Below are 21,380 nucleotides of genomic sequence, written 5' to 3' on the forward strand. Positions count from 1 at the left end.
GGCCTGAGCGCAACTGAGACGGCGCTCATACAAAAGACACACAATGACCGAAAAGCAGTGCTTGACCTGAGAAAACTCGAGCCGAGCACAACACACAAGACCTGACAGGACTAGTGTCTGGACTCTGCCACCAAAACAAGAATTAACAAGACTGAAGAGGCAGAATCCTGACATAACTAAACAATCCTAACACAGGTGCAACTAATCATGAAAAAGGATGTTTAAGAGAGCTGATTGCTAGTTGTGCTGCTCCTTATTGTGAGCCTGAAAGTAGCAACATGGGAACCTCAAAAGAACTTCCTAATGACCTAAAAACTAGGATAATTCACCAACATGAATTAGGAGAAGAATACAAAAAAAGCTATCACAGAGGTTTAAAATATAAAAGTCTCCAGTCAGAAATATAGTAAGAAAATGGAAGGCTACAGGAACAGTTCTTGTGCAGGAAAGATGTGCTAGACCAAGAAACATATCTGAAAGGCAAAGACGAAAAATGATTAGAATGGTCACAGACAAACTACAGACCACCTCCAAAGAGCTCCAGGAACATCTTGCTGCTGATAGTGTCATCGTTCCACAGTCCAGCTATCTTCACAAAGAACAGCTCAATGAAAGGGTGATGCAAAAGAAGCCTTTTCTGCTTTCTGCCAACAAGCAGAGTCATGTATGGTATGCAAAGGCTCATCTGGACAAGCCTGAATCATTTTGGAAAAATATACTGTTGACTTTGCATGTCAAATAAGAACCTGCTCCCTACTGTAAGATATGAGGGTCCATCATGCTGTGAGGATTTGAGGCAAGCACAGGTACTGAAAACCTTGTCAGAGTTAAAGGTAGCATGGATTTCACCCAGTATCCGCAGATTCTGAAGAACAAAGTTCAGGAATCAGTCAAAAGGCTGAAGTTATGGGCTTCAGCAGGTCAATGACCCAAAGCACAGTTTCAGATCTACCAAGGAATTCATGCTTAGACATGATACAATGATCTACAATGGCCATCCCAGTCCTAAACATCATTGAAAATCTATGGATTGATTTGAAAAGGGCCGTTCATGCTCGGCACCCATCAAACCCAACTGAACTGGAGAAATTTTGCAAGGAAGAATGGCCCAAAATGCCTTCAGCAAAAATTCAGAGACATCCTTGACTATAAGAAGTATCTACAGGCTGTTATTTCAGCAAATGTTGGCTCTACAAAATAGTGATGTCATTATTCTGTTGGACTGCCCAAACATTTGCACCTGTCTGTCTTTTTATGACATGACTTGCATTGCACCTGTTGATTAAATAAATGTCATGTCAGAACTGAAATGTTGTTTTTCCATAGGCTATAAAATGTATCCATATGAAATTGCTGATCTGAAAGGCCCGCATGCTATGGCCTGCAATTATGATAATTTTCAGGGGTCACTAATGGGCAGTGCTTTCCCCCTCTGATTACATGTACAACATTAGAATGTCAATCAAAGTGTTTCTGCCGACTGTTTTTATCAAGTGTGATTTTAAAAAATAAAATTAATACATTTTTACTATTAGGCTGAGTATATTCACACATTTCCTTCCCTAATTAACCAAATTAAGCCTTTGCACTTTAACCTAAATATTATTATCTGGCAAAATAGCTAGAAAAAGTTATTTAAAGTTGTTTTGTCATGGCAAAGACAAAATAAATTAGTTATTAAAACTGTTTAAAATGTGGTGCAAAATCTCTTTATTACACAGCACTTGTGAAATATAAAAAAAAAAAAAAAAATCACAGAGCTAATAATTTTGTGTGCAATATATATTTTTGATTTTTTTTTTCTTTTTTAAATATTCCCCAAATTATGTTTTACAGAACAAGGAAATTTTCACAGTATGTCTGATAATATTTTTTCTTCTGGAGAAAGTCTTATTTGTTTTATTTCGGCTAGAATAAAAGCAGTTATTAATTTTTTGAAACACCATTTTAAGGTCAAAATTATTAGCCCCATTAAGCTAGATTTTTTTTCGACAGTCTACAGAACAAAACATCATTATACAAGAACTTGCCTAATTACCCTAACCTTCCTAGTTAACCTAATTAACCTTGTTAAGCCTTTAAATGTCACTTTAAGCTGTATAGAAGTGTCATGAAACATATCTAGAAAAATATTATTTACTGTCATCATGGCAAAGATAAAATAAATCAGTTATTAGAGATAAGTTATTAAAACTATTATGTTCAGAAATGTGTTGAAAAATTCTTCTCTCCGTTAAACAGAAATCAGGAAAAAAAAAAATAAAAAGGGAGGCTAATAATTCTGACTTCAACTGCCAGAATATAATATATAAATATATATAAATATATAAATATATAATATATTAAAAGTGTTTTTGTTAAAAACCTGAAAAAAGTTCTATGGTTAACTTAAGGTTCAGCTCCAGGTTTTATTTGATGATGTAACATGCATAATTAATACCACTTGGTGTTTGTTTCAAAGCAAAAGTTACTTGCTATGCAAGATAAGACAAATCAAGTCAAACATTCAGGAATAATGTGTTTAAAATAAATACTGGAGTATTTGTGCTTAATGTTAATGGTTTGTCTGGTCACGAGATTGTGGTTTTAAAGGGCACATAGGTTACCCCTTTTTTCATATTTAATATAAGTCTTTTGTGTCCCCAGAATGTGTCTGTAAAGTTTCAGCTCAAAACACCCATCAGATTATTTATTATAGCTGTTTGAAATGTCCTTATTATAGCTGGAAAAAAGGTTTTGCTGTTTTTTGTACTAGCCCTTTAAGGCTAGTCCTCCCCGCCCACCGTTCCCACGTCAGCAATCGCCGCCCTCGGCTGCCTCAGGAAGCAGATCTCACATAACGTGTGTGAGAAATACTACAGTAAGAACTTTAACAATCAGTATTTGGTGCATTTTTTTGTGGATTTGCAACGAGTCACACACAATGTCATTACAAAGTTCACACACACACACACACACACAGCAAGGACACAAACACATAGCGCAGACACATACACACATAGCTCAGACACGCAGACACACACAGAGAGAGAGAGAGAAAGAGAGAGAGACAGTGGCAGCGCATTAAGCTTTGCACTCATTTTGCACGCATATGTGACATGATACTGGTAATATCCACTGCTGTATGGATATCTCTTATATTAATGTATAAAATAAACCTGATTTAACGTCCACAAACCGGGATTGAAGCGTCTTCCTTTATAATTGTTCTGACACGCGGCAGTGCTGATTAAGTAAATCTCTGTAATTCATTACACACATGCACTGTTATAAAACATTTTAAACTTGTAAAACTCACTCTTGATCAGGTTTGATGATGATTGATGAACCTAGCGAACTAAACATACCTTTTATTCCCGGCTACTTTGCGCTCGTCCTCTCTTGTTGATATGATTAGACACATGACTACCGGGACATCTTAATGTGCGCAGCTGTCAATCAATATTGGTGGGCGGGGGGACCGCTCTCCTACGTAAAGTTGCGGTCAATCTGAAAACCGCTCCAATTGGTCCACCGTTTTTATGTAGTTAAATTTGAAAAAAAAGCACTGGGTGTGTTTATTTCACCCCAATATGACGGTCTATACACTATACTTACACACATTTCTGTCCAAACAGCTTGAAAAGTAGATTTTTCACCATAGGTCCCCTTTAAAGTATATCTATTCTAAAATGAACAGAGGTCCCTGCTTTCCAGATTTTAGTGGTAAGAACAGTCAAACAGTGATACAAATTATATAAACTCATTTAGCATAAAAAGTCCACTCATATTATAGAAAAGGCTGTTTTATTCTTTCATCATAGTGGGGTTTTCTTCATATGAGCAACCTCACCGAGTTCAACTGACCAGATAAACACGTTGTTAGCTACAGAATAAATTAATCATATCCAGTGCCTTATTGTTCAAGATAAAAACTAAAATGATAAAATGTTTTTGCGCTTTGCTTCATTATTGAAATCATTATTTGCTTGTGAATTATACACTACAATGTGTAGAGGTGTGTGTAGAGGTGACCTGGTTATTTACAGTAGATTTTAATCTCCTTCCTCAACCCAGTATATATTCAAGTGCATCTTGACAACAACTGAAACTCACTCCAACGAGTGAATGTTCAGTATGGTAGGCAGAACTAAATCAAACTCATGCCAGGACTCCATATCACGTCAAGCTGACTTTTGGTTGCTTACTCCTCTCTGTCCATGGAAGACTACTGTATAGGGAAAGACAGAAAAAAAAACTGTTGATGGATAAAGTTTGAGGGGTTTAAAGTGAGAATACAAATTTGTATTGATGGTAACACTTTAGTTTAGGTCACAATTCACAGTAATAGCAAAACATTATCTAACACTCGTAGTCATTATTAATAATAAATGTAATTAATAAAAAATTAATAAATGACTATTTAGTTGTTTATTAATAGTTAATAAGGTAGAAGTTGGGTCTAGGTCTATGATCTATCTATCTTTATTCTTTAACACATCTATAGATATGCAGTGGCACAGAGTTAGACCTCTTTCTTAATTTCACACAGAAACAGCAACGTGTGCAGCATGACATCACTTTGTTGCAGTGACGCTATAGACCCTTTTCACACTTCTGGGTTTCTCAGTAGCAGAAGCCATCATAGTTGAAAAAACTTAGAACAGTGAATAGGAGAATACAACAAATACTTTTTTACAATCTTATTTGCTCAAATAATAAAAGAAAAACTCCACAATGATGCTATAAAGACAAACATTGTCTTTTTTGTAATTTGAAGCAAAGATTATATACGACATACATAAATACATATAAATGTTCACATATTTTTTTTAAATAAAAATATTAAAAACTTTGAAGGATTTAAGATGCCGATGACTGTTAAATGCATCATAACAGGCTTGTGAAAAGGGTCCATTGGTTAAATGCTGGCAAAGTAGAACACGGAAGCAGCTTGAAGCTGAAAGCGCGAGTATGTCTGTGGTCTGGAGGTATTATAAAGTTGATGACGACAACATTGCTATAGCAAACTGTGAAATATGTAAACTTGGGATTGCCTGCCGGGTATTTTAAGTTGAGGTGCTATTTGTTTTTACATTAGATTTTTTTTATGTTTACTATTGATTTAATTTGATGTTACTTATTACTTGATTGTTTAAGCTACCTCACAGAAGTGCTCTGTTTGTTAACAGAGTTGTTGAATGTTAAAATAAGGTTAATTAAATAAAAAATAGTGAATCTCCTGGATGTTTCTTCGCTCTTCTTTATTCTTTTTTTATGTATTATAGAAGTATCGGATCGGGTTTCGGTTTCGGCAGATACTCAAAATCAAATGACTCAGACTCATACTCTTGGGCAAAAAAAACTTCATCAGGATATCCCTAGTTTTAAGTAAATGTAAATAGAGTTAAATCCACCCACTACAAAATTAGGAGTTAAGATTCAGATTCGACTCCAAAAAACCCGGGACAGAACACTCCTAGTAAATAGTGAGTAAACTTAAATTTTTGGGTGAACTATCGATTTAAGTTATGGTATAAGGAACTATCCTTTATTTAAGGTGATGCATGCTGCTGCAAGAAAACTATAAAAATTATATCTCTTCATAACTCTAACAGAACGCAACAAATCAAGAATGTTCTGCCGAGTACAGCAGAATAATCTAAATGCATCCACTGAATAGATTTATACTAAGAAGAGAGGCTGATTATAACTCACCTTGTCTCTGCCAACATTCATTAAGTCTTCTAATTCCTTCTTCCAGCCCAGGAGCTCCACCAGCTTATTTACCCCTTTAACCACGTCTCCCAGCTCAGCCACGTCATTGTGACGTTGGGACCCCCAAGCAAACGGCCCCACAAGGTCTCGATTTATCAAAAGCCTTGGTACAGAACCACGCACAGCACCAGCCAAACTTGCAAAGGGTTCCACCTGACGATCCAGAAAAACAGGCCTGTTTAACTGCAGTAACCACCAGATGATTCTACAGTGACATCTGCTGGTAATGAAGCTCTATCACACCATGACTGCTTCAGCAAACACTGCACTGGTAAACTGGTATAGCAGCAGTCAGAAGTCATTTCTAATTTAAATGTCAGTATTTGCTTTTAAGGACACAACCATTTTAATTAAACAAAAGATGTACGATAAATATTATACTCTGATAAGATGAAATAACAGACATTTTATTAGATATAATGAAAATTATTGCTAAATAATCCATTGTTAGATGAAGCAGGCATCCTGTGGGACAGTGTTTCTATTTTCAATGCTTTGAGCCCCACTACCACTTAATAGAAAGTATCTGCCAAACAATCTTATGGTCAAAAGTTTATTTAAAAGATGGGCTGTTTAGGACAAATTTAAAGCAAAAACAAGCACTTTCTGTACCTCCTTGTGTTCCACCATCCTTAATTGATCATGCTTTTCAGATCTGGTTTAGAAAGGGACTCAGATGCAAGGGACTTTTTCAAGGAAGTCATTTTATGTCATTTGAACATATGACTAAAGAACTGGATATTCCTAAATCCCATTTCTTCAGATATGGACAGGTAAGAAGCCTAGTGAAAAGGTATTTTAGTACACTTTCAGCTCCTTCAATAAGCAGCTTGAGGAGATCTTTGACTTAAGTGCATTTGAAGGTGGTCTGATTTTAAAAGTGTACAGTCTGATTCAAAGAGCAGCCGCACTCTCTTTAGGTTTTTTAAAGAAACAGTGGGAAGATGACTTAGGAAATATAATTCCAGAGGCAGCCTGGCAATCAACAATTAAGCAAATTCACTCCACATCTATCTGCGTCAAGCATGTTTTATTACAATTTAAGATACTTCATAGGCTGCCCTTTTCTAAAAGCAAATTGTCAAAAATATTCCTAGAAATTGATCCAACATGTTCTAGGTGCCACAGAGGTGAGGCCACCTTGGGCCATATGTTCTGGATGTCTCCATCCCTAAGACCATTTTAGTCTGCTGTGTTTGAGACTTTTTCTTATATATGTGAAAAGGAGATACAACCAGATCCAGTAATAGCAATATTTGGTGTGACACCTGAAAACCTGCACTACCAGCAGGTCAGTTAAATGCACTAGCTTTCTCTTCCTTGTTGGCCCGAAGTCTTATACTTCTGCAGTGGAAGTCAACCAGCAACACATACTAAATGGGTAGAAAATGTCATGGCATATCTAAAGCTAGGAAAACTCAAATATTGCACCCAAGGCTTAAATAATACATTCTTCAAAGTTTGGAGGCAATTCCTATAATATTTTGAGAACAGATTTATTCCAAATACTTGAATTGTAAGCTCCCTCCCCGCCCCTAAATCAATCAATCAATCAATCTATCTATCTATCTATCTATCTATCTATCTATCTATCTATCTATCTATCTATCTATCTATCTATCTATCTATCTATCTATCTATCTATCTATCTATCTATCTATCTATCTATCTATCTATCTATCTATCTATCTATCTATCTATCTATCTATCTATCTATCTATCTATCTATCTATCTATCTATCTATTTATTTATTTATTTATTTATTATCATTTCACCTTGTATTTTCTACTGGGTTTTTTTTGTATATGTTTGAGTTACTCTGTTAAGATCTTCAGTTTGTTATGACTGTTAAACAGTTTTTCTAAAACAATCAATAAAAAGACTTTTAAAAAAATCTACTAAATAATCCATTGTTGCACAATGTCCTAAAACACACGAAATGACGCCATGACACGGCGGTAAAAGGTATTTTTTCCAAGTTAAAAAGAGTTTTTTTCATAACCATCTGAGACTGCAATGCGCAAAATTTCTATTTTAGAAATGCTTTCTATTTCCACAGCAGAACAACAGCATATCCTTCTATGACAAAGATCATCTCAGGTACAGATTATGCTCTTTATTCAGTGTTAATACCATTTACGTGACTTTTTTTTCCATACTAGGCTACTGAAAGTGGCAGCAGATATTTACCGCAGATCATGAAAATAAAATAACTAGCAGACAGTTTGAAAATTCAAGTCAAAACTGTGATTCAGTGCAAACCAAAAACATCAATCACTCAGTAAAATATTAAGAGGTGTAATATGTATAAATTTGATTAAAAGCCATTACCATTATTTAAATGTATTTAAACATTTCTGCCATGTTGCGTCGCTTTTAGTGCAGACAGACAAACTGCTTGAAGCTGGAATCTTGCATCGTGTGTTGTTAGGACATGGTGTTAAGAGTGTAAAAATGCAGGGTTTCACACAATTTATTCATGTTGTCCAAACACAAATCAATTAAGTTAACAAATTTAAGAGAATGGAACTTAAACCCATTACGTTGTCCCAAATAAATCTCAAGAATAGTGTTAAGTTCATTTTACATAAGTAAACAAGCATTTTTTGAGTGTATATAAACTATAACCATATATTATCACAAGATTAAAGTGTAATTTTACTGACACTTAGAAGTGACACTTAAAAATAAAATGAAAAATCAATTTATCAATTTAATAATTCAAACCTAAAACTGTATATAAATAAATAAATTTAAATGTGTAAATAAATACACACATTTACAATTGCTTATTTAATTATTGTTTTAAAATATTGAATAATCTAACAACATTTATTATTTGATAACTTTTATCATTTGATTAATCAGCGTATTAAAACATGGATTAAATAAACATTTTAAATTTGCATAATTATCTATGCATTTAAACAGGGGAATAGCAAACATTTAAACATTTTTAAAAATGGGGGTTGGGGAGGGGTGCAGCTGAATGAGATCCAAAAGTTTACGTTTAAATAATTATTAATTACCTGTTTCTAAATGGTCTGTATCTAAAAGTCAGGGGAATGTATCCCCCTGTCCCCCCCCGGTTGCTACGCCCCTGCATTTAAAATATATTTATATAATAATTAATAAATATATTGTTTTATTGATTTTAAGTGAAATTTAAAAGCACAAATAAACTAATTTAAGTATGCCTATTCATTTGTTCCTTTAAATATGATTTATTATGAATGTACTTTTTGTTATTTAATTAATCAATGTTTTAAACATTAAATAAACCACTATAAATTGTCAAAAATATTTTTAAATCCAGTGTTTAACTGCTTTAGAAAAAAATATTTTAAAACTCCGTTTAAATAAACACATTAAAAATGTCTTATTATTTGTCCATTAAAAAATGTGATTTATTTATTTTAAAATTAAATTGATAGATAATTTGATTTTTCATTTTATTTTGAATGGCGCTCCTGGTCCTCTTTAGTATTACAGCTCAAGTTAATAATAATAACTGTTTACTTTTGTGGCAAGCAGCTGTGTAATAAGTGTAATAATATACATCTAGGTAGTTTTTTTTCACATTAATAAGCCATTCAGTCTTATACAATAAATCTGATAAGCCTGTCTGGCTCTTTCTTTTTTTTTTTTTTTGCTACAAGAACAACCTAGATGTGCATTATCCCTTAATTACTGCATTCCTATTCATTCACTAATTTCTGAAGCTTAATAAGTATGGTTGTTGCCAAAATAGAGCTTTACATAACATGACCTTCTGAAATAAGGATACATACCCTAGTTCAAACATATCTCAAACACATTTTACAGTCAGCACAAGTAGGCCTATCTGTCAAATTTCCTGACAGGGCAAAGTGTGTTACATTCTTATGTTTAAGAATGTACAACTTGGCTCATGCTCATTTCTCACAGCAGCTCACAGAGTGCTATCTGCTATTTTCCAGATGCATTTTTGACTGAAGTGTCAGTGTTATGGATGGACAATCATTTTTTTTATCATTACTTTCATTATCAATTATAATTGACTGTATTATTTAAATGTTGAAACCACTCAAAAACTAAACTATGTACTTTAAGTGCGACCATACAGACATGACATATAGTCGATTAAAACAACCAGGTTAGGGTTAGTAGTTTCGAGATCTCTACTATTAATGATTGGCTCCTGTATTAGAAGATGGGGCTTCATTTGCCATATTTACCGTTACACATTTACAAATTCAAAACTACACGAGTTATATGTCTTGTGTTTACTATAGCCTTTGGCAATATTTAGGTTTGGCCTCCTATTGCATTTGTTCTATTTCTAGATTCTAGTATTTAAAAAAAAAAAAAAAAAAAAAAAAAAAAAACTCACTGACGCACAGCTTTTCCTCACCTCTAGAGATGTTCCCATTACAATGAGCAGGTCTGCTATTGGGAAGTCTGTAACGTAGGTGAAGAAGTGCTGAGGAAGCTCCTCACCAAAAAACACAATGTCAGGCTTGATGATTCCTTTACAAGTTGGGCATTTAGGTACCGTTCCTGCCATGATGTCATCCTATTGGAAAACAGCCTTCAGTCAGACGCTCTAAAAAAAACTTTTTTAAATCACAATAAAAAAATGTTTAGTTAAAGGTCACATAAAGAGCTTTGAAATTTTTTTTATTTGATTTTTGACAATCTCAATTTAAAAATGAAGAGAGGGCCACATATTTAAAGAGCCCATATTATACATGAAATAGGGTCATATTTTGGTTGTAAGGGTCGCCAACAACAGTCTAATATGCATGCAAGGTCAAACAACACTTTCATGGTCTTATAATATGCATTTATTTTACCTAATTATCCCAGCGACTCCCATTTGAATCGTTCAGCGATTCATTTGTTGCCAAACCCCTCCTTAGCACAAAGCTAGTCTGCGCTGATTGGACCAATGACAGCCTGCTGCGAAATGAAATGCCCAGCAGCTAATCAACAATATAAAAGTAGTCACAGTGCATACACGCTTTATGGTGTAAGGCTTTTCACACACACACACACACAAACACACACACACACACGCACACACACACACGCACACACACACACGCACACACGCACACACCCCTCCTCAGAAGAACTGGGGAGATCGACACGAGTCTCCTAGCCCCTAGCCGTCACACACTCTACCTGCTCTTTTTCTCGCACACACGCACAAACACACAAACATTACGCTCCTCAGAAGTAAGAACTAGGGAGATCGACAAGTCTCCTGTCACCTAGCCCCTAGCCATCACACACTCTACCTGCTCTTTTTCTCACACACGCACGCACGCACGCACGCACGCACGCACGCACGCACACACACATTACGCTCCTCTTCAGAAGAACTAGGGAGATCGACATGAGTCTCCTCTCTCCTAACTTACGATGGCCATAGCAACGACAAACGGCAGTGGAACGCCAGTTCACAAAAGCATTTAACGTTAAATCCGTAAACAAAGCAACACGCGTCACATTTTCAACGTGGCTTTACATGCAAAATGAGAATATAAAGAGTAACCGCGAGTACTGTATCAGGTTAACAAGTAACAAAACACAATAAATACATAATTTGCAAGCTAGAGTAAACGAGGCAACAATTTTAATCGCACTTACTTACACTAGTGAATAAACCTCAACCACTGACTCTTCACAGTTTCATCTTTGGGTAGAGACTGTCAATAATATCCATCTGAGCACAGCATGACTTCATTCTACCGGCGGCATCTGTGTGTGTGTGTCTAGTGTGTTTTCTGTGTTAGTGGGCGGCGCCGCAGGTTTCAAATCTCCTGGGTTTGCGCACGCAACTACTGGGCGGGGCTTGTGTTTCGTAGCCGCGTCATCGCGAAACACCTAATGACTCGTTATCAAGACGACTCATTTGAAGCACTATGAGTAGACTCTTTTATAGATGAATCAATAATTTTAAACACTGTACACTTACTGATTTAAGCCTTAGCTGGATATTTCACTTCACTTAGAGCTGTGTTACACACTACATGGAAGGGCATTTTCTAAAATCCAAAATTTGGTCTCTTTAAGGGCCTGTTAAAAAGCTTTAAATCATCTAGCTGTTTATCTAACCAACCTTCTGTCTCGTTACAATCTAAGCCGCTCTTTTAGATCTCTAAACTCAAGGCTTCTGGTAGTACCCAGAATAGCAAAGTCCACTAAAGGAGGTGGAGCCTTCACATTTATGGCTCCTAAACTCTGGAAAAACCTTCCTGATTAATGTCTAAGGCTCAGACACAGTCTCTCAGTTCAAAACTAGATTAAAGACCTATCTTTTTAGTAAAGCAAAGTATGAAGTATGAGGTGTTGTGAAAACAATTGTTGATTGATTTAGGCGGAGGTGTCAAATTGCACGCTTTGTATGTTGGATGTTTATATCAGTTTCATAATTTATAGACGTGGATTTTGGAGCGCACTAGTTTATAGATATCATACTGATACTAAATCTAAAAATATTGATTTTCATTTCACAGGACCTTTAAAATTAGGTTGAGGTTGAGATGCATGTTTATAAATAGGCTTGTCAATCATGGGTTTATTTAAAAGTGCAGCTCCATGGGTTAAATATTCAATAGTTCAATGACACATACTTACCCGAAGGTCCTCTCCTTTGTAATCCCTCCGGCAAACTGTGCATGTGGCCGTGGCAAATGTTCCATGAGCCTCCACAAGCATCTTTGGAGGAATGCCAGCCACTAAAATCAATGAAAGATCAATGACATTCGTAAATGATTCACATAGATGTTCAATCTGCAAAACCTAAGCCAAGCTTAGCCAAGTTGGACATAAAAAAATGACTAAATATGATCGCATTGCAAAAATAAAACTGAAATGGAAATCTATATAGTAACATTAACAGATGTTTAAAAAAAAAACAGATGCATCAATGTTTTACCTGACAATCATTGAGATGATGTCATTTATATTTTAAGAAAGACAACATTTAAATGAAGTACTTTTAATGCTGCCTATTCAGCACAAATTCAATCTGAAGCCATTTCTAAATATTATTTATTAATAAAATATGTATTGTCTACTTTCTGATTCAGTAGTATTATATATCAATCGAAATGCATTTTTCCTGTTATGTAAGGTAAACAAATTCAGAAGCTTACAAAATATTACTAAAATGAATGCAAATTCATTCATTTTCCTTCGGCTTAGTTGCTTATGTATCAGGGGTCGCCACAGCGGAATGAACCGCCAACTATTCCAGCATTTGTTTTATGCAGCGGATGCCCTTCCAGCCACAACCCAGTACTGAAAAACACCCATGCACTCTCACATTCACACACTATGGCCAGGTTTGTTTACTGTACCTAATTCACCTATAGCGAATGTCTTTGGACTGTGGGTAAAACCACATAGAAATGCCAACTGTCCCAGCCGAGACTCCAACCAGCGGCCTACTTGCTGTAAGGTGACAACGCTAACCACTGAGCCACCATGCCGCCCATCTGGTAAATGTAAATTACGTAATTTTATGTGGCAACACATTATTACATGGAGAGCTATTTTCTATTATCTACATTGTACCTTAACCATTTATTAAGCAATATAAGAACTGTAAATAATAAATTCATTGACACTGATTGCAACATTTTTTTTTCAACATAATATTTTTAAGTCATAAAAGTTTAAAAGTATTGTAATAAATTCTACTAACACTCCAAGGTGTTGCCAATAAGTATTTCAATTAGTGTCCTATAAAGGTTACAAACTAGCTAGTAACAACTGCACCACTAATGTGGACTTCAATTTCAATTTTAACAAGAATCTTTGACAGGTGATTATTTGCAATTGCATTTATTATTAATGTTGTTAAATATGTTCCTACTAATGCTACATGCAGTATACGGGATACGTCACCAAATTAATCTGTTGAGTTTTACCATTTCTAAATCCATTCAATCGATCTACCTGTCTGACAGGTGCACTTTTAGCTTAGCATAAATTATTGAATCTGAGCATCACGGATCACACTCAAAAATGTCAAAAAAGAGCTTTGTTAGTCAAAAGTTTGACTAATCTGCTGCTACACTGTGTACTAAGACAGACAAAAAAAAGTAATATTTCAAGGTTGATATGGCTAGGAACTATACTCTCATTCTGGCGTAATAATCACTGGACTTTGCTGCCGTACCATGGCTGCAGCAGGCGCAATGATATTACTTGTTACCTAGTTTAGGACTAAAAAAAGACTTAACACTTGACACTCCACTTTTTTGGAAACAGGCTCATTTTCACCCAATGAAACAGTTGAGTTTTACCATTTTTTAATATCCGTTCAGCCGATCTACTATTCTGACAGTAGCACTTTTAGCTTAGCATAAATCATTAAATCGGATTAGACCAATAGCAATAAGGCGAAATAATCAAGGGACTTTGCTGCTGTACCTGGGCAGCAGAAGACGCTGCATTGATATTACATATCACTGTTACCTAGTTATCTACCTGGAGACTTTTTTCAGGTGCTGCATGATATCATTATGCCTAGCTAAAAGTGCTCCCGCCAGACCAGGAGATCAGCTGAATAAATTCAAAAAAGATAAAACTGAACTTCAACTCTAGAGGAGCTGTAAAATGAGCCTATTTCCAAATAAACGGAGTGTTCGTTTAAAGCATAGGTCTCAAACTCAATTCCTGGATGGGTTCCAGCTCTGCACAGTTTTGCTCCATCCCTAATCAAACACAACTGATCCAACTAAGAGAGTCTTGAACACCTTGACTAGTTAGAGCAAAACTGTGCAGAGCTGTGGGCTTCCAGGAATTGAGTTTGAGACCTATGCTTTAAAGCCAGGGTGAGAAGAGTATACAATACATGTGTATGGTGTGATCTAAACTAAAGTATACTTACTGCGCTCTAGTCCATCAATATTTTGCGTGTACATCCTGAGCAGCTGTTCCTTATCATGAAGCATGCGAATGAAGTAGTGAGTCAGGTTGGGTTGGTAATTACCAGGATAAAGCTCTTTGGCAAGAGCGAAAAAAGGGTTAGGGTTATGATGGAAGTAATTTATTTCAAATATGGCTTCAGCATAGGGTAGATTGTACTGTTGAAGGTTATCATAAAGGCCACTGCCGGGTGATCTGTGGGAATAAGAGATTAAAGTTGCACTGATCTCCAAGGTGGATTTGAGGACAAGAGAGTGTTGAGTCCTGCTTTACCTGAAGTCTGGGATTCCACTAGGTGTGCTGATGCCTGCCCCTGCCATCACCACAATTCGTTTAAACTTGCGTTCCCTGATCTTTTCTGCAATGTCTTCAAGGGTTTGCTGGTGAACATTGTCCCGGTCTCCTCCAAACAGGCCTCTTGTCCCACCACATTTAATGAAGGCAGCTCTGTAAAGTCAAAATGTGTTTTCAAAATTCATTCATAAGAACAGTGGAGTCTTATTCTGTTCCTGGTAAGCCAACATCCCAGAGCTGTCTACTCCAACACACTTTACTAATGAGTGTAGACAAATCTGAACAAAGGCGGGCTTTCAAAAAAAAATTGTGTTTCTTTGTTTGTCATAAACCACTGAAAGTTGGTATGGCATGATAACCACTTTCAAGGTATACTGCGGTTTGGAAAAGTCAAGGTTTTCAAACCACCAAATTTTTTTGTTATACAGTATATACAGTATATGTAAAAATATGCATGTTTTTTTTTTAAATATACTACTAGACCAATAGAAAAGCATGTTCTATACCAGGGGTCACCAATCTCGTTCCTGGAGGTCCGGTGCCCTGCAGGGTTTAACTCCAACTTGCCTTAACACACCTGCCTGGGTGTTTCAAGTATACCTAGTAAGACCTTGATTAGCATGTTCAGATGTGTTTAATTATGGTTGGAGCTAAAATCTGCAGGACACCGGACCTCCAGAACAAGTTTGGTGATCTCTGTTCTATACAGTATCAATGTGAGCAGTATGAATGGAATTCAAGTGACATACCCGCTTCACTCCCATTCATGAATTTCTCTTGCATTGCATCATGGGCAGTGGTGGAAAGAGTACTGAAAAATCATACTTAAGTAAAAGTACCATTACTTGCCTAAAATGTAGTGCAAGTAGAGTAAAAGTATCTGTTGTAAATATTACTCATAGTATGAGTTAAAAGTAGACATTTTAAAAGTTCTCAGGAGTAGTGAGTAGTGAGCATTATGCAGTAAAAAGCTGATGCAATTACATGTATTTTGTGGATGTATGTAAATGTAACATTCTGTAGTGCATTTAGTGATTGCCCAGCAGTCTCACGATGTCATAAAAAGTTAATATTTGGTTAGATTTAGGTTGTGATGTCAGGTGACCAAAATTCAATGTCTAGCCAGAGTATAAGGGCATCGTTATTTTGATGTCCAATAATGACGTCAAATGACGTTGATATTTGGTTGATTTTAGGTTGTGTTAGAAACTGACCAAAATCCAACCTCGAGCCAACATTTTAAACCAACGTCATATTGACGTCAAATACTGACAATTATTCATCAGGTATGGCAACCAAAGTCCAACATCTGATAGACATCATAGTGGTAACATCCACACAACGTCAAGCTGTAACATCATTAGACTTTGATATTGGTTAGACGTTGGACATTGACATCGGCCTGATGTTGGGTTTTGATGTCAACCCAATTTTCATTTCCAAACAAAATGCAACGTCCCCAAAACTTTGGGGTACGACATTAATCTGATGTCATGTTGACCTCTTGTGCCTGCTGGGTGTTTAAGGCCATTTTGGTCATCATACAGTAAACACCTGTCATCTTTTCATCAGTGACATGCATCTAAACACTCTCTGGGTCAATGCGTGTAAAGATTTGGACATGTTCTTGGACACTTTTAATGCTTCCAAACAGTTTGCTGCAATTATAAATCGCCCATGTCTTGAAGTAGTTCATTATGATGTGATTTACCTTCTATGTGCGATATGATTGGACAGGAATCACAGGACTGATTATTCTAATCCTCATAGGCAAGAAAAAATAAAGTAGTGACTGCAGGTTGAAGGAAAGTAGTGGAGTAAACACCAATACAGCACTAAAAATGTACTCAAGGGAAAGAGTACACATTTTTAAAACTACTTAGTAAATTACAATTTCTGAGAAAAACTACTCAATTACAGTAGTTTGAGTATTTGTAATTTATTACTCTACACCACTGATCATGGGATAGCGTAGCATCCATCGGATGTGCACTTCAGAATCTTGCCGAAAGTAGCAGGTCATCCAGGTACTTCTCACATACTGTTTTTCAAATTCTATGAATTCAGCCTTACAATATAGTATAGAAATGTGTGATTTCAGACACAGCCATTGTGTTCAAAGCGGAAAAAAAGTTCTTTTTTTTTTACCCAGATATTTAAAAATAATATATTTTACAGCAGTAATCACAATAACGTGAAACCGTGACATTTTTATCCAAGGTTATCATAGCATCTGAATCTTATACCAGCTCATGCCTAACTGAAAAGTACATCTTTAAAAAATGCTTTTGTATGAGAAATGTCAAGGACATTTTCATTTTTATTTTCATTTTATTTAAACATCACTGATATACAGTAAATGTATAATTAAAAGAAAATTATTATAGTCAAAGAATTCACTATTAATGTTAAATAAGCCTAAATGTCATATGGAACATTAGATTATGTTACTAATTGTGGTTTAAATTACTGTTAAACCACTAAAAGTGTTTACAACATTTTGCCACCATTTTGTCCTTTGGTTCTAGATGCTAACATCAAACCAGATACCACACAGCATGTCTAAAACAGTGTTTACAGAGTTCAAGTATTTTCATCATATTATTGATTTTTAAAGTGAATCAAAATGTCACTGAAATATATCGAAGAATATCGACATTTTTTAATGCCTTCCAGATATTCCCACCAGAGGAAGTGATGTCATTTCTAGCAAGTCACATGCTTTTTCTCAGTGCTTTACATATTTTAATGCCTTTTAATAACCGATGTAGCAGAGTTGAATGTTGCAGAATGTAGGGACACAAAATTTATATTTTTATGATGACAATAAAAATACTGAAATAAAAATGACTTCAATAAAAAATTACTGCAATAGGTGACTAACTGAAATTATAAATAATACAGAAGTTTCATGAAAATATTAAACTCATTAGAGTAAACAAAAATAAATAAATTAGAAATTAATTTTTTCATGATATTTGAAGTTGAATGTATGCTCTAGGAGGTGGAGACGGTTGAAAACAATTAAGGTAAAGTTGGTCTTATACCCAAACATTACCACTTTCTGTAATAATGTAAATTTCAGAAAAGTGCTAATTCTAAATAGTGAAATCATAGTAGCAGCCAATGACTACCAAAGGACAACATTGTTCACAGTCAAATAAATAGTGCTAATGTTGTTTTGAAGTCATACCTGCATGTAATTTCAGACCAAATACCGTTAAGTCCATAAATATTTGGACAGTGACACAATTTTTTGCTTTATACACCAACACAACGGATTTGAAATCAAACTAACAAGATGAGCTTTAACTGATGACCTTTTATCTGCTTATTGTAATTGTGATAATAAGGGAATAACACACACCTGGCCATGGAACAGCTGAGAAGCCAATTGTCCATTTACTTTTGGATCTATAAGAAGTGGGAGGCACATACCCAAGCTGTTGTAATTCCTACAGCATTCACCTGATTTGGATGTAAATACCCTCAATGTGTGCGTATGAATTGAAGTCTAAGGGGAGAAAACTCTAGTGTGACCGCAGTTTAAATTTGACAGTGTGCAATTAAAGCACATATTGTTAGTTTCATTTCAAATCCATTGTGTTGGTGTATAGAGCCAAAAATGTTAGAATTGTGTCGATGTCCAAATATTTATGGATCTAACTGTATATGTACCGAATATAAAGTATCATGGTAAACAATATAGGGAGCATGTCAAAAGTTGTCACTGAACGAATGTGTGCATATTACCTCAATTTGAAAATTAGTATAATTGGAGTCCTCAAAGTAAAAATTTCATGACAAAATGTCACTAAATACACAAACAAATGTAATTTTTACATGTGGCTTGATATAATCATGTTATTATCTAAAACTACTTCATTAAATTGTGAATTTACTCCAATCACTTACTCCATATCCACAAAGACTGAATGAAGTTATGGCTGTGATGTGATTTGTTATGAAGATAGATGTGATACAAGTTGGTGATTACATTTTCTCTCATAAGAGCTGCAGAGCATTGTATCTCCAAATAAAAACACCATCACTTACTGTATAGACCATTTTGAGGGATGTAAACGATAACAATGGTCCTGACGTATTTCCTGCTTTACATTTAAAATTTCTATAGATTCTGAGAGTCCAAAAAGTTCCACATGTTGATAAATAATGTTATGATAGCTGTTATAACATCAAGTTATGATTGAATCTCCTCTTGTTACAGACATGAAGTAGTTTTACAACAAGCAGGAAGTTGTTCGTGGGCCCACGACATGACCACATTGAAATGATCTACTCTATAGAGCAAATTCTAAATTTGGCTTGAAATTTATCTGAACTTAAAATGACATTAAAACAAACCATCCACCATTTTTCACTGTCAAGTGGCATACAGCATTAGTTTTGTGGTAAATAATAAACATTCTCCTGTTTCCTTAAGGGGCAGTGAAGTGTCCATTAGGTGTACAGAATCTCATCTGAAATAGTAAATCTTTGGGACATTTCTCACATAATATTTTAAGAATACAATGCCATCAGACATACTATCAAGCTCACATACTATTTCTTGTATATACTTCTAAATAATAAGAATAGAAGGCATAGTTGGATGCAGGGAATCTCTGATCTGAAGACCTTTATTTAGCTAGTTTAGGTATATTTAATTACAAATGATGTTGAACTCTGCACATCAGAGACCCTCCAAAACAGATTGAGGTAAAGTTGGTTTTATATTTGCACATTCGTTCAGTGACAGCATTGAGGTAAAGTTGGTTTTATATTCACACATCCCTTCATTTAACGTTCTCTATATTATTTACTAAGCTAATTTGAATATAGGATCTAAGATCATACGTAAATATGACTTTAAAACAACAATAGCACTATTTAATTGACTGTAAACACTGTTGTACTTTCATATACATTGGCTGCTAATATGATTTCACTATTTAGAATTTACAAATAATACTTTTATGAAATGATATTATTAAGGAGAAAGTATGAATGTGTGAATATAAAACCAACTTTACCTCAATATTGTTTACCATGGTACTTTGAATATTTAGACTGAAATTACAAGTATGACTTCAAAACAACATTAGCATTATTTAATTGACAGTGAACATTGTAGTACTTTGATAGTCATTGGCTGCTAATATGATTTCACTATTTAGAATTTGCAAATAATACTTTTCTGAAATGATATTATTAAGGAGAAAGTATGAATGTGTGAATATAAAACCAACTTTACCTCAGTCAAAAACAAGTTTGAATTCACTAATTTCTACATTTCAGTTTTTTAAAGTATTATATACTATACTTACGGGCAATAAATGAACTGTGAAAGAAATGCAGCACTCTTCTGTGCATGAGGGAGATGTGACAGAGTCTTTTGATGAGCGAGGTTTGCCCCTGACAGATCTGAGGAAAAGCATCATTTTAAGTCTCTCTCCAACCACTGGATCAAATAGAAATAACAGCATTACCGACAACGCACTCAAAAAGGCACATCTCTCAAAAGTCATATTAAAATATTGTTTACAGTTAATGATTAATTATTTAATACGTGTGCATATAACCACGATCGACTGTAAAGACACTGGCTGGTATTGTCAAATGTACAGCAGGAACATAATGTGTAGGTCAATAACAAGAAAATACTTTGTGTAGTTGACAATCCTCTTCTCCATAAGAGTTTCTCTGCAAAACAGCGTCTGCACACATTTGGCAGGAAGGTTTGTAAGTACAGCATAATTGACTACAGCAAGTCTCCTGCTTTGTCAAACAGTGTACATTATCGCAGCGAATCTGTGCTTGTAAACAAACATGAAGGACCAGCAGCGTGAGACTGTGACGCGCTTATTACCGTAATACACATGCGATTCCCCAAAAGCTGGGTGGATAAAATAACGGTAATTGTCAATACATTGTTATACATTCTTTGCGCTAAAATGCAGTGTATCGACAAAACATTGTTTTCTTATGGTTACTATGTGGTTGCAAAATAATTTTTATATAACTAATTTAGGTCAAGATTTAAAGTGAGAAATTACTACAGTCTTTACAGTTGGAAGCCGCTTCGACGTTGTTTCATTCTTAAATCAAAAGTTAAATTTATATGTAATAATGCTCAATAATTCGTCAAAAACAAATAAAAAATGTAATACATTTTATAATATAAATACATTTAAAATATATAACGTTTTAATTTTCCTTAGATTGCTTATAGATTAGTAACGTTGTGCGTTAGATCTTTATTCATGGACTGCGGTAACATTTCATTGTGGTTTTACGCAAAACTATGTGTTTATGAACACTCATCTTGTTAAACACAAGTTTAAATGTGGAAATACATTATGGTTTTGTCTGCAACTAAAAGTCGGACTTTAATTTTGCTTTC

General features: G+C 35.0%; 1 protein-coding gene across 2 annotated transcripts; it reads right to left on the reverse strand.

Moving 5' to 3' along the window:
* Nucleotides 1-3,769: 3,769 nt before the first annotated feature.
* sirt3 (sirtuin 3) lies at nt 3,770-20,800 on the reverse strand. 2 transcript variants are annotated; one of them, XM_056462951.1, is made up of 8 exons: nt 20,642-20,800; nt 20,305-20,401; nt 14,957-15,130; nt 14,646-14,878; nt 12,383-12,483; nt 10,152-10,313; nt 5,698-5,910; nt 3,770-4,210 (listed from the first exon to the last, which is right to left on the reverse strand). In XM_056462951.1, the coding sequence occupies exons 1-8, from the start codon at nt 20,730-20,732 to the stop codon at nt 4,208-4,210; spliced, it is 1,074 nt and encodes a 357-aa protein (XP_056318926.1). In that variant the 5' UTR covers nt 20,733-20,800; the 3' UTR covers nt 3,770-4,207. The 2 variants fall into 2 exon arrangements, with proteins under 2 accessions (XP_056318926.1, XP_056318927.1); XM_056462952.1 differs by lacking the exons at nt 12,383-12,483; nt 14,646-14,878; nt 14,957-15,130; nt 20,305-20,401; nt 20,642-20,800 and adding an exon at nt 10,594-10,678.
* Between the last annotated feature and the right edge of the window lie 580 nt (nt 20,801-21,380).

The sequence above is a fragment of the Danio aesculapii genome, chromosome 7 (genome assembly GCF_903798145.1).
Source record: "Danio aesculapii chromosome 7, fDanAes4.1, whole genome shotgun sequence".
NCBI classification, from domain to species: domain Eukaryota; kingdom Metazoa; phylum Chordata; class Actinopteri; order Cypriniformes; family Danionidae; genus Danio; species Danio aesculapii.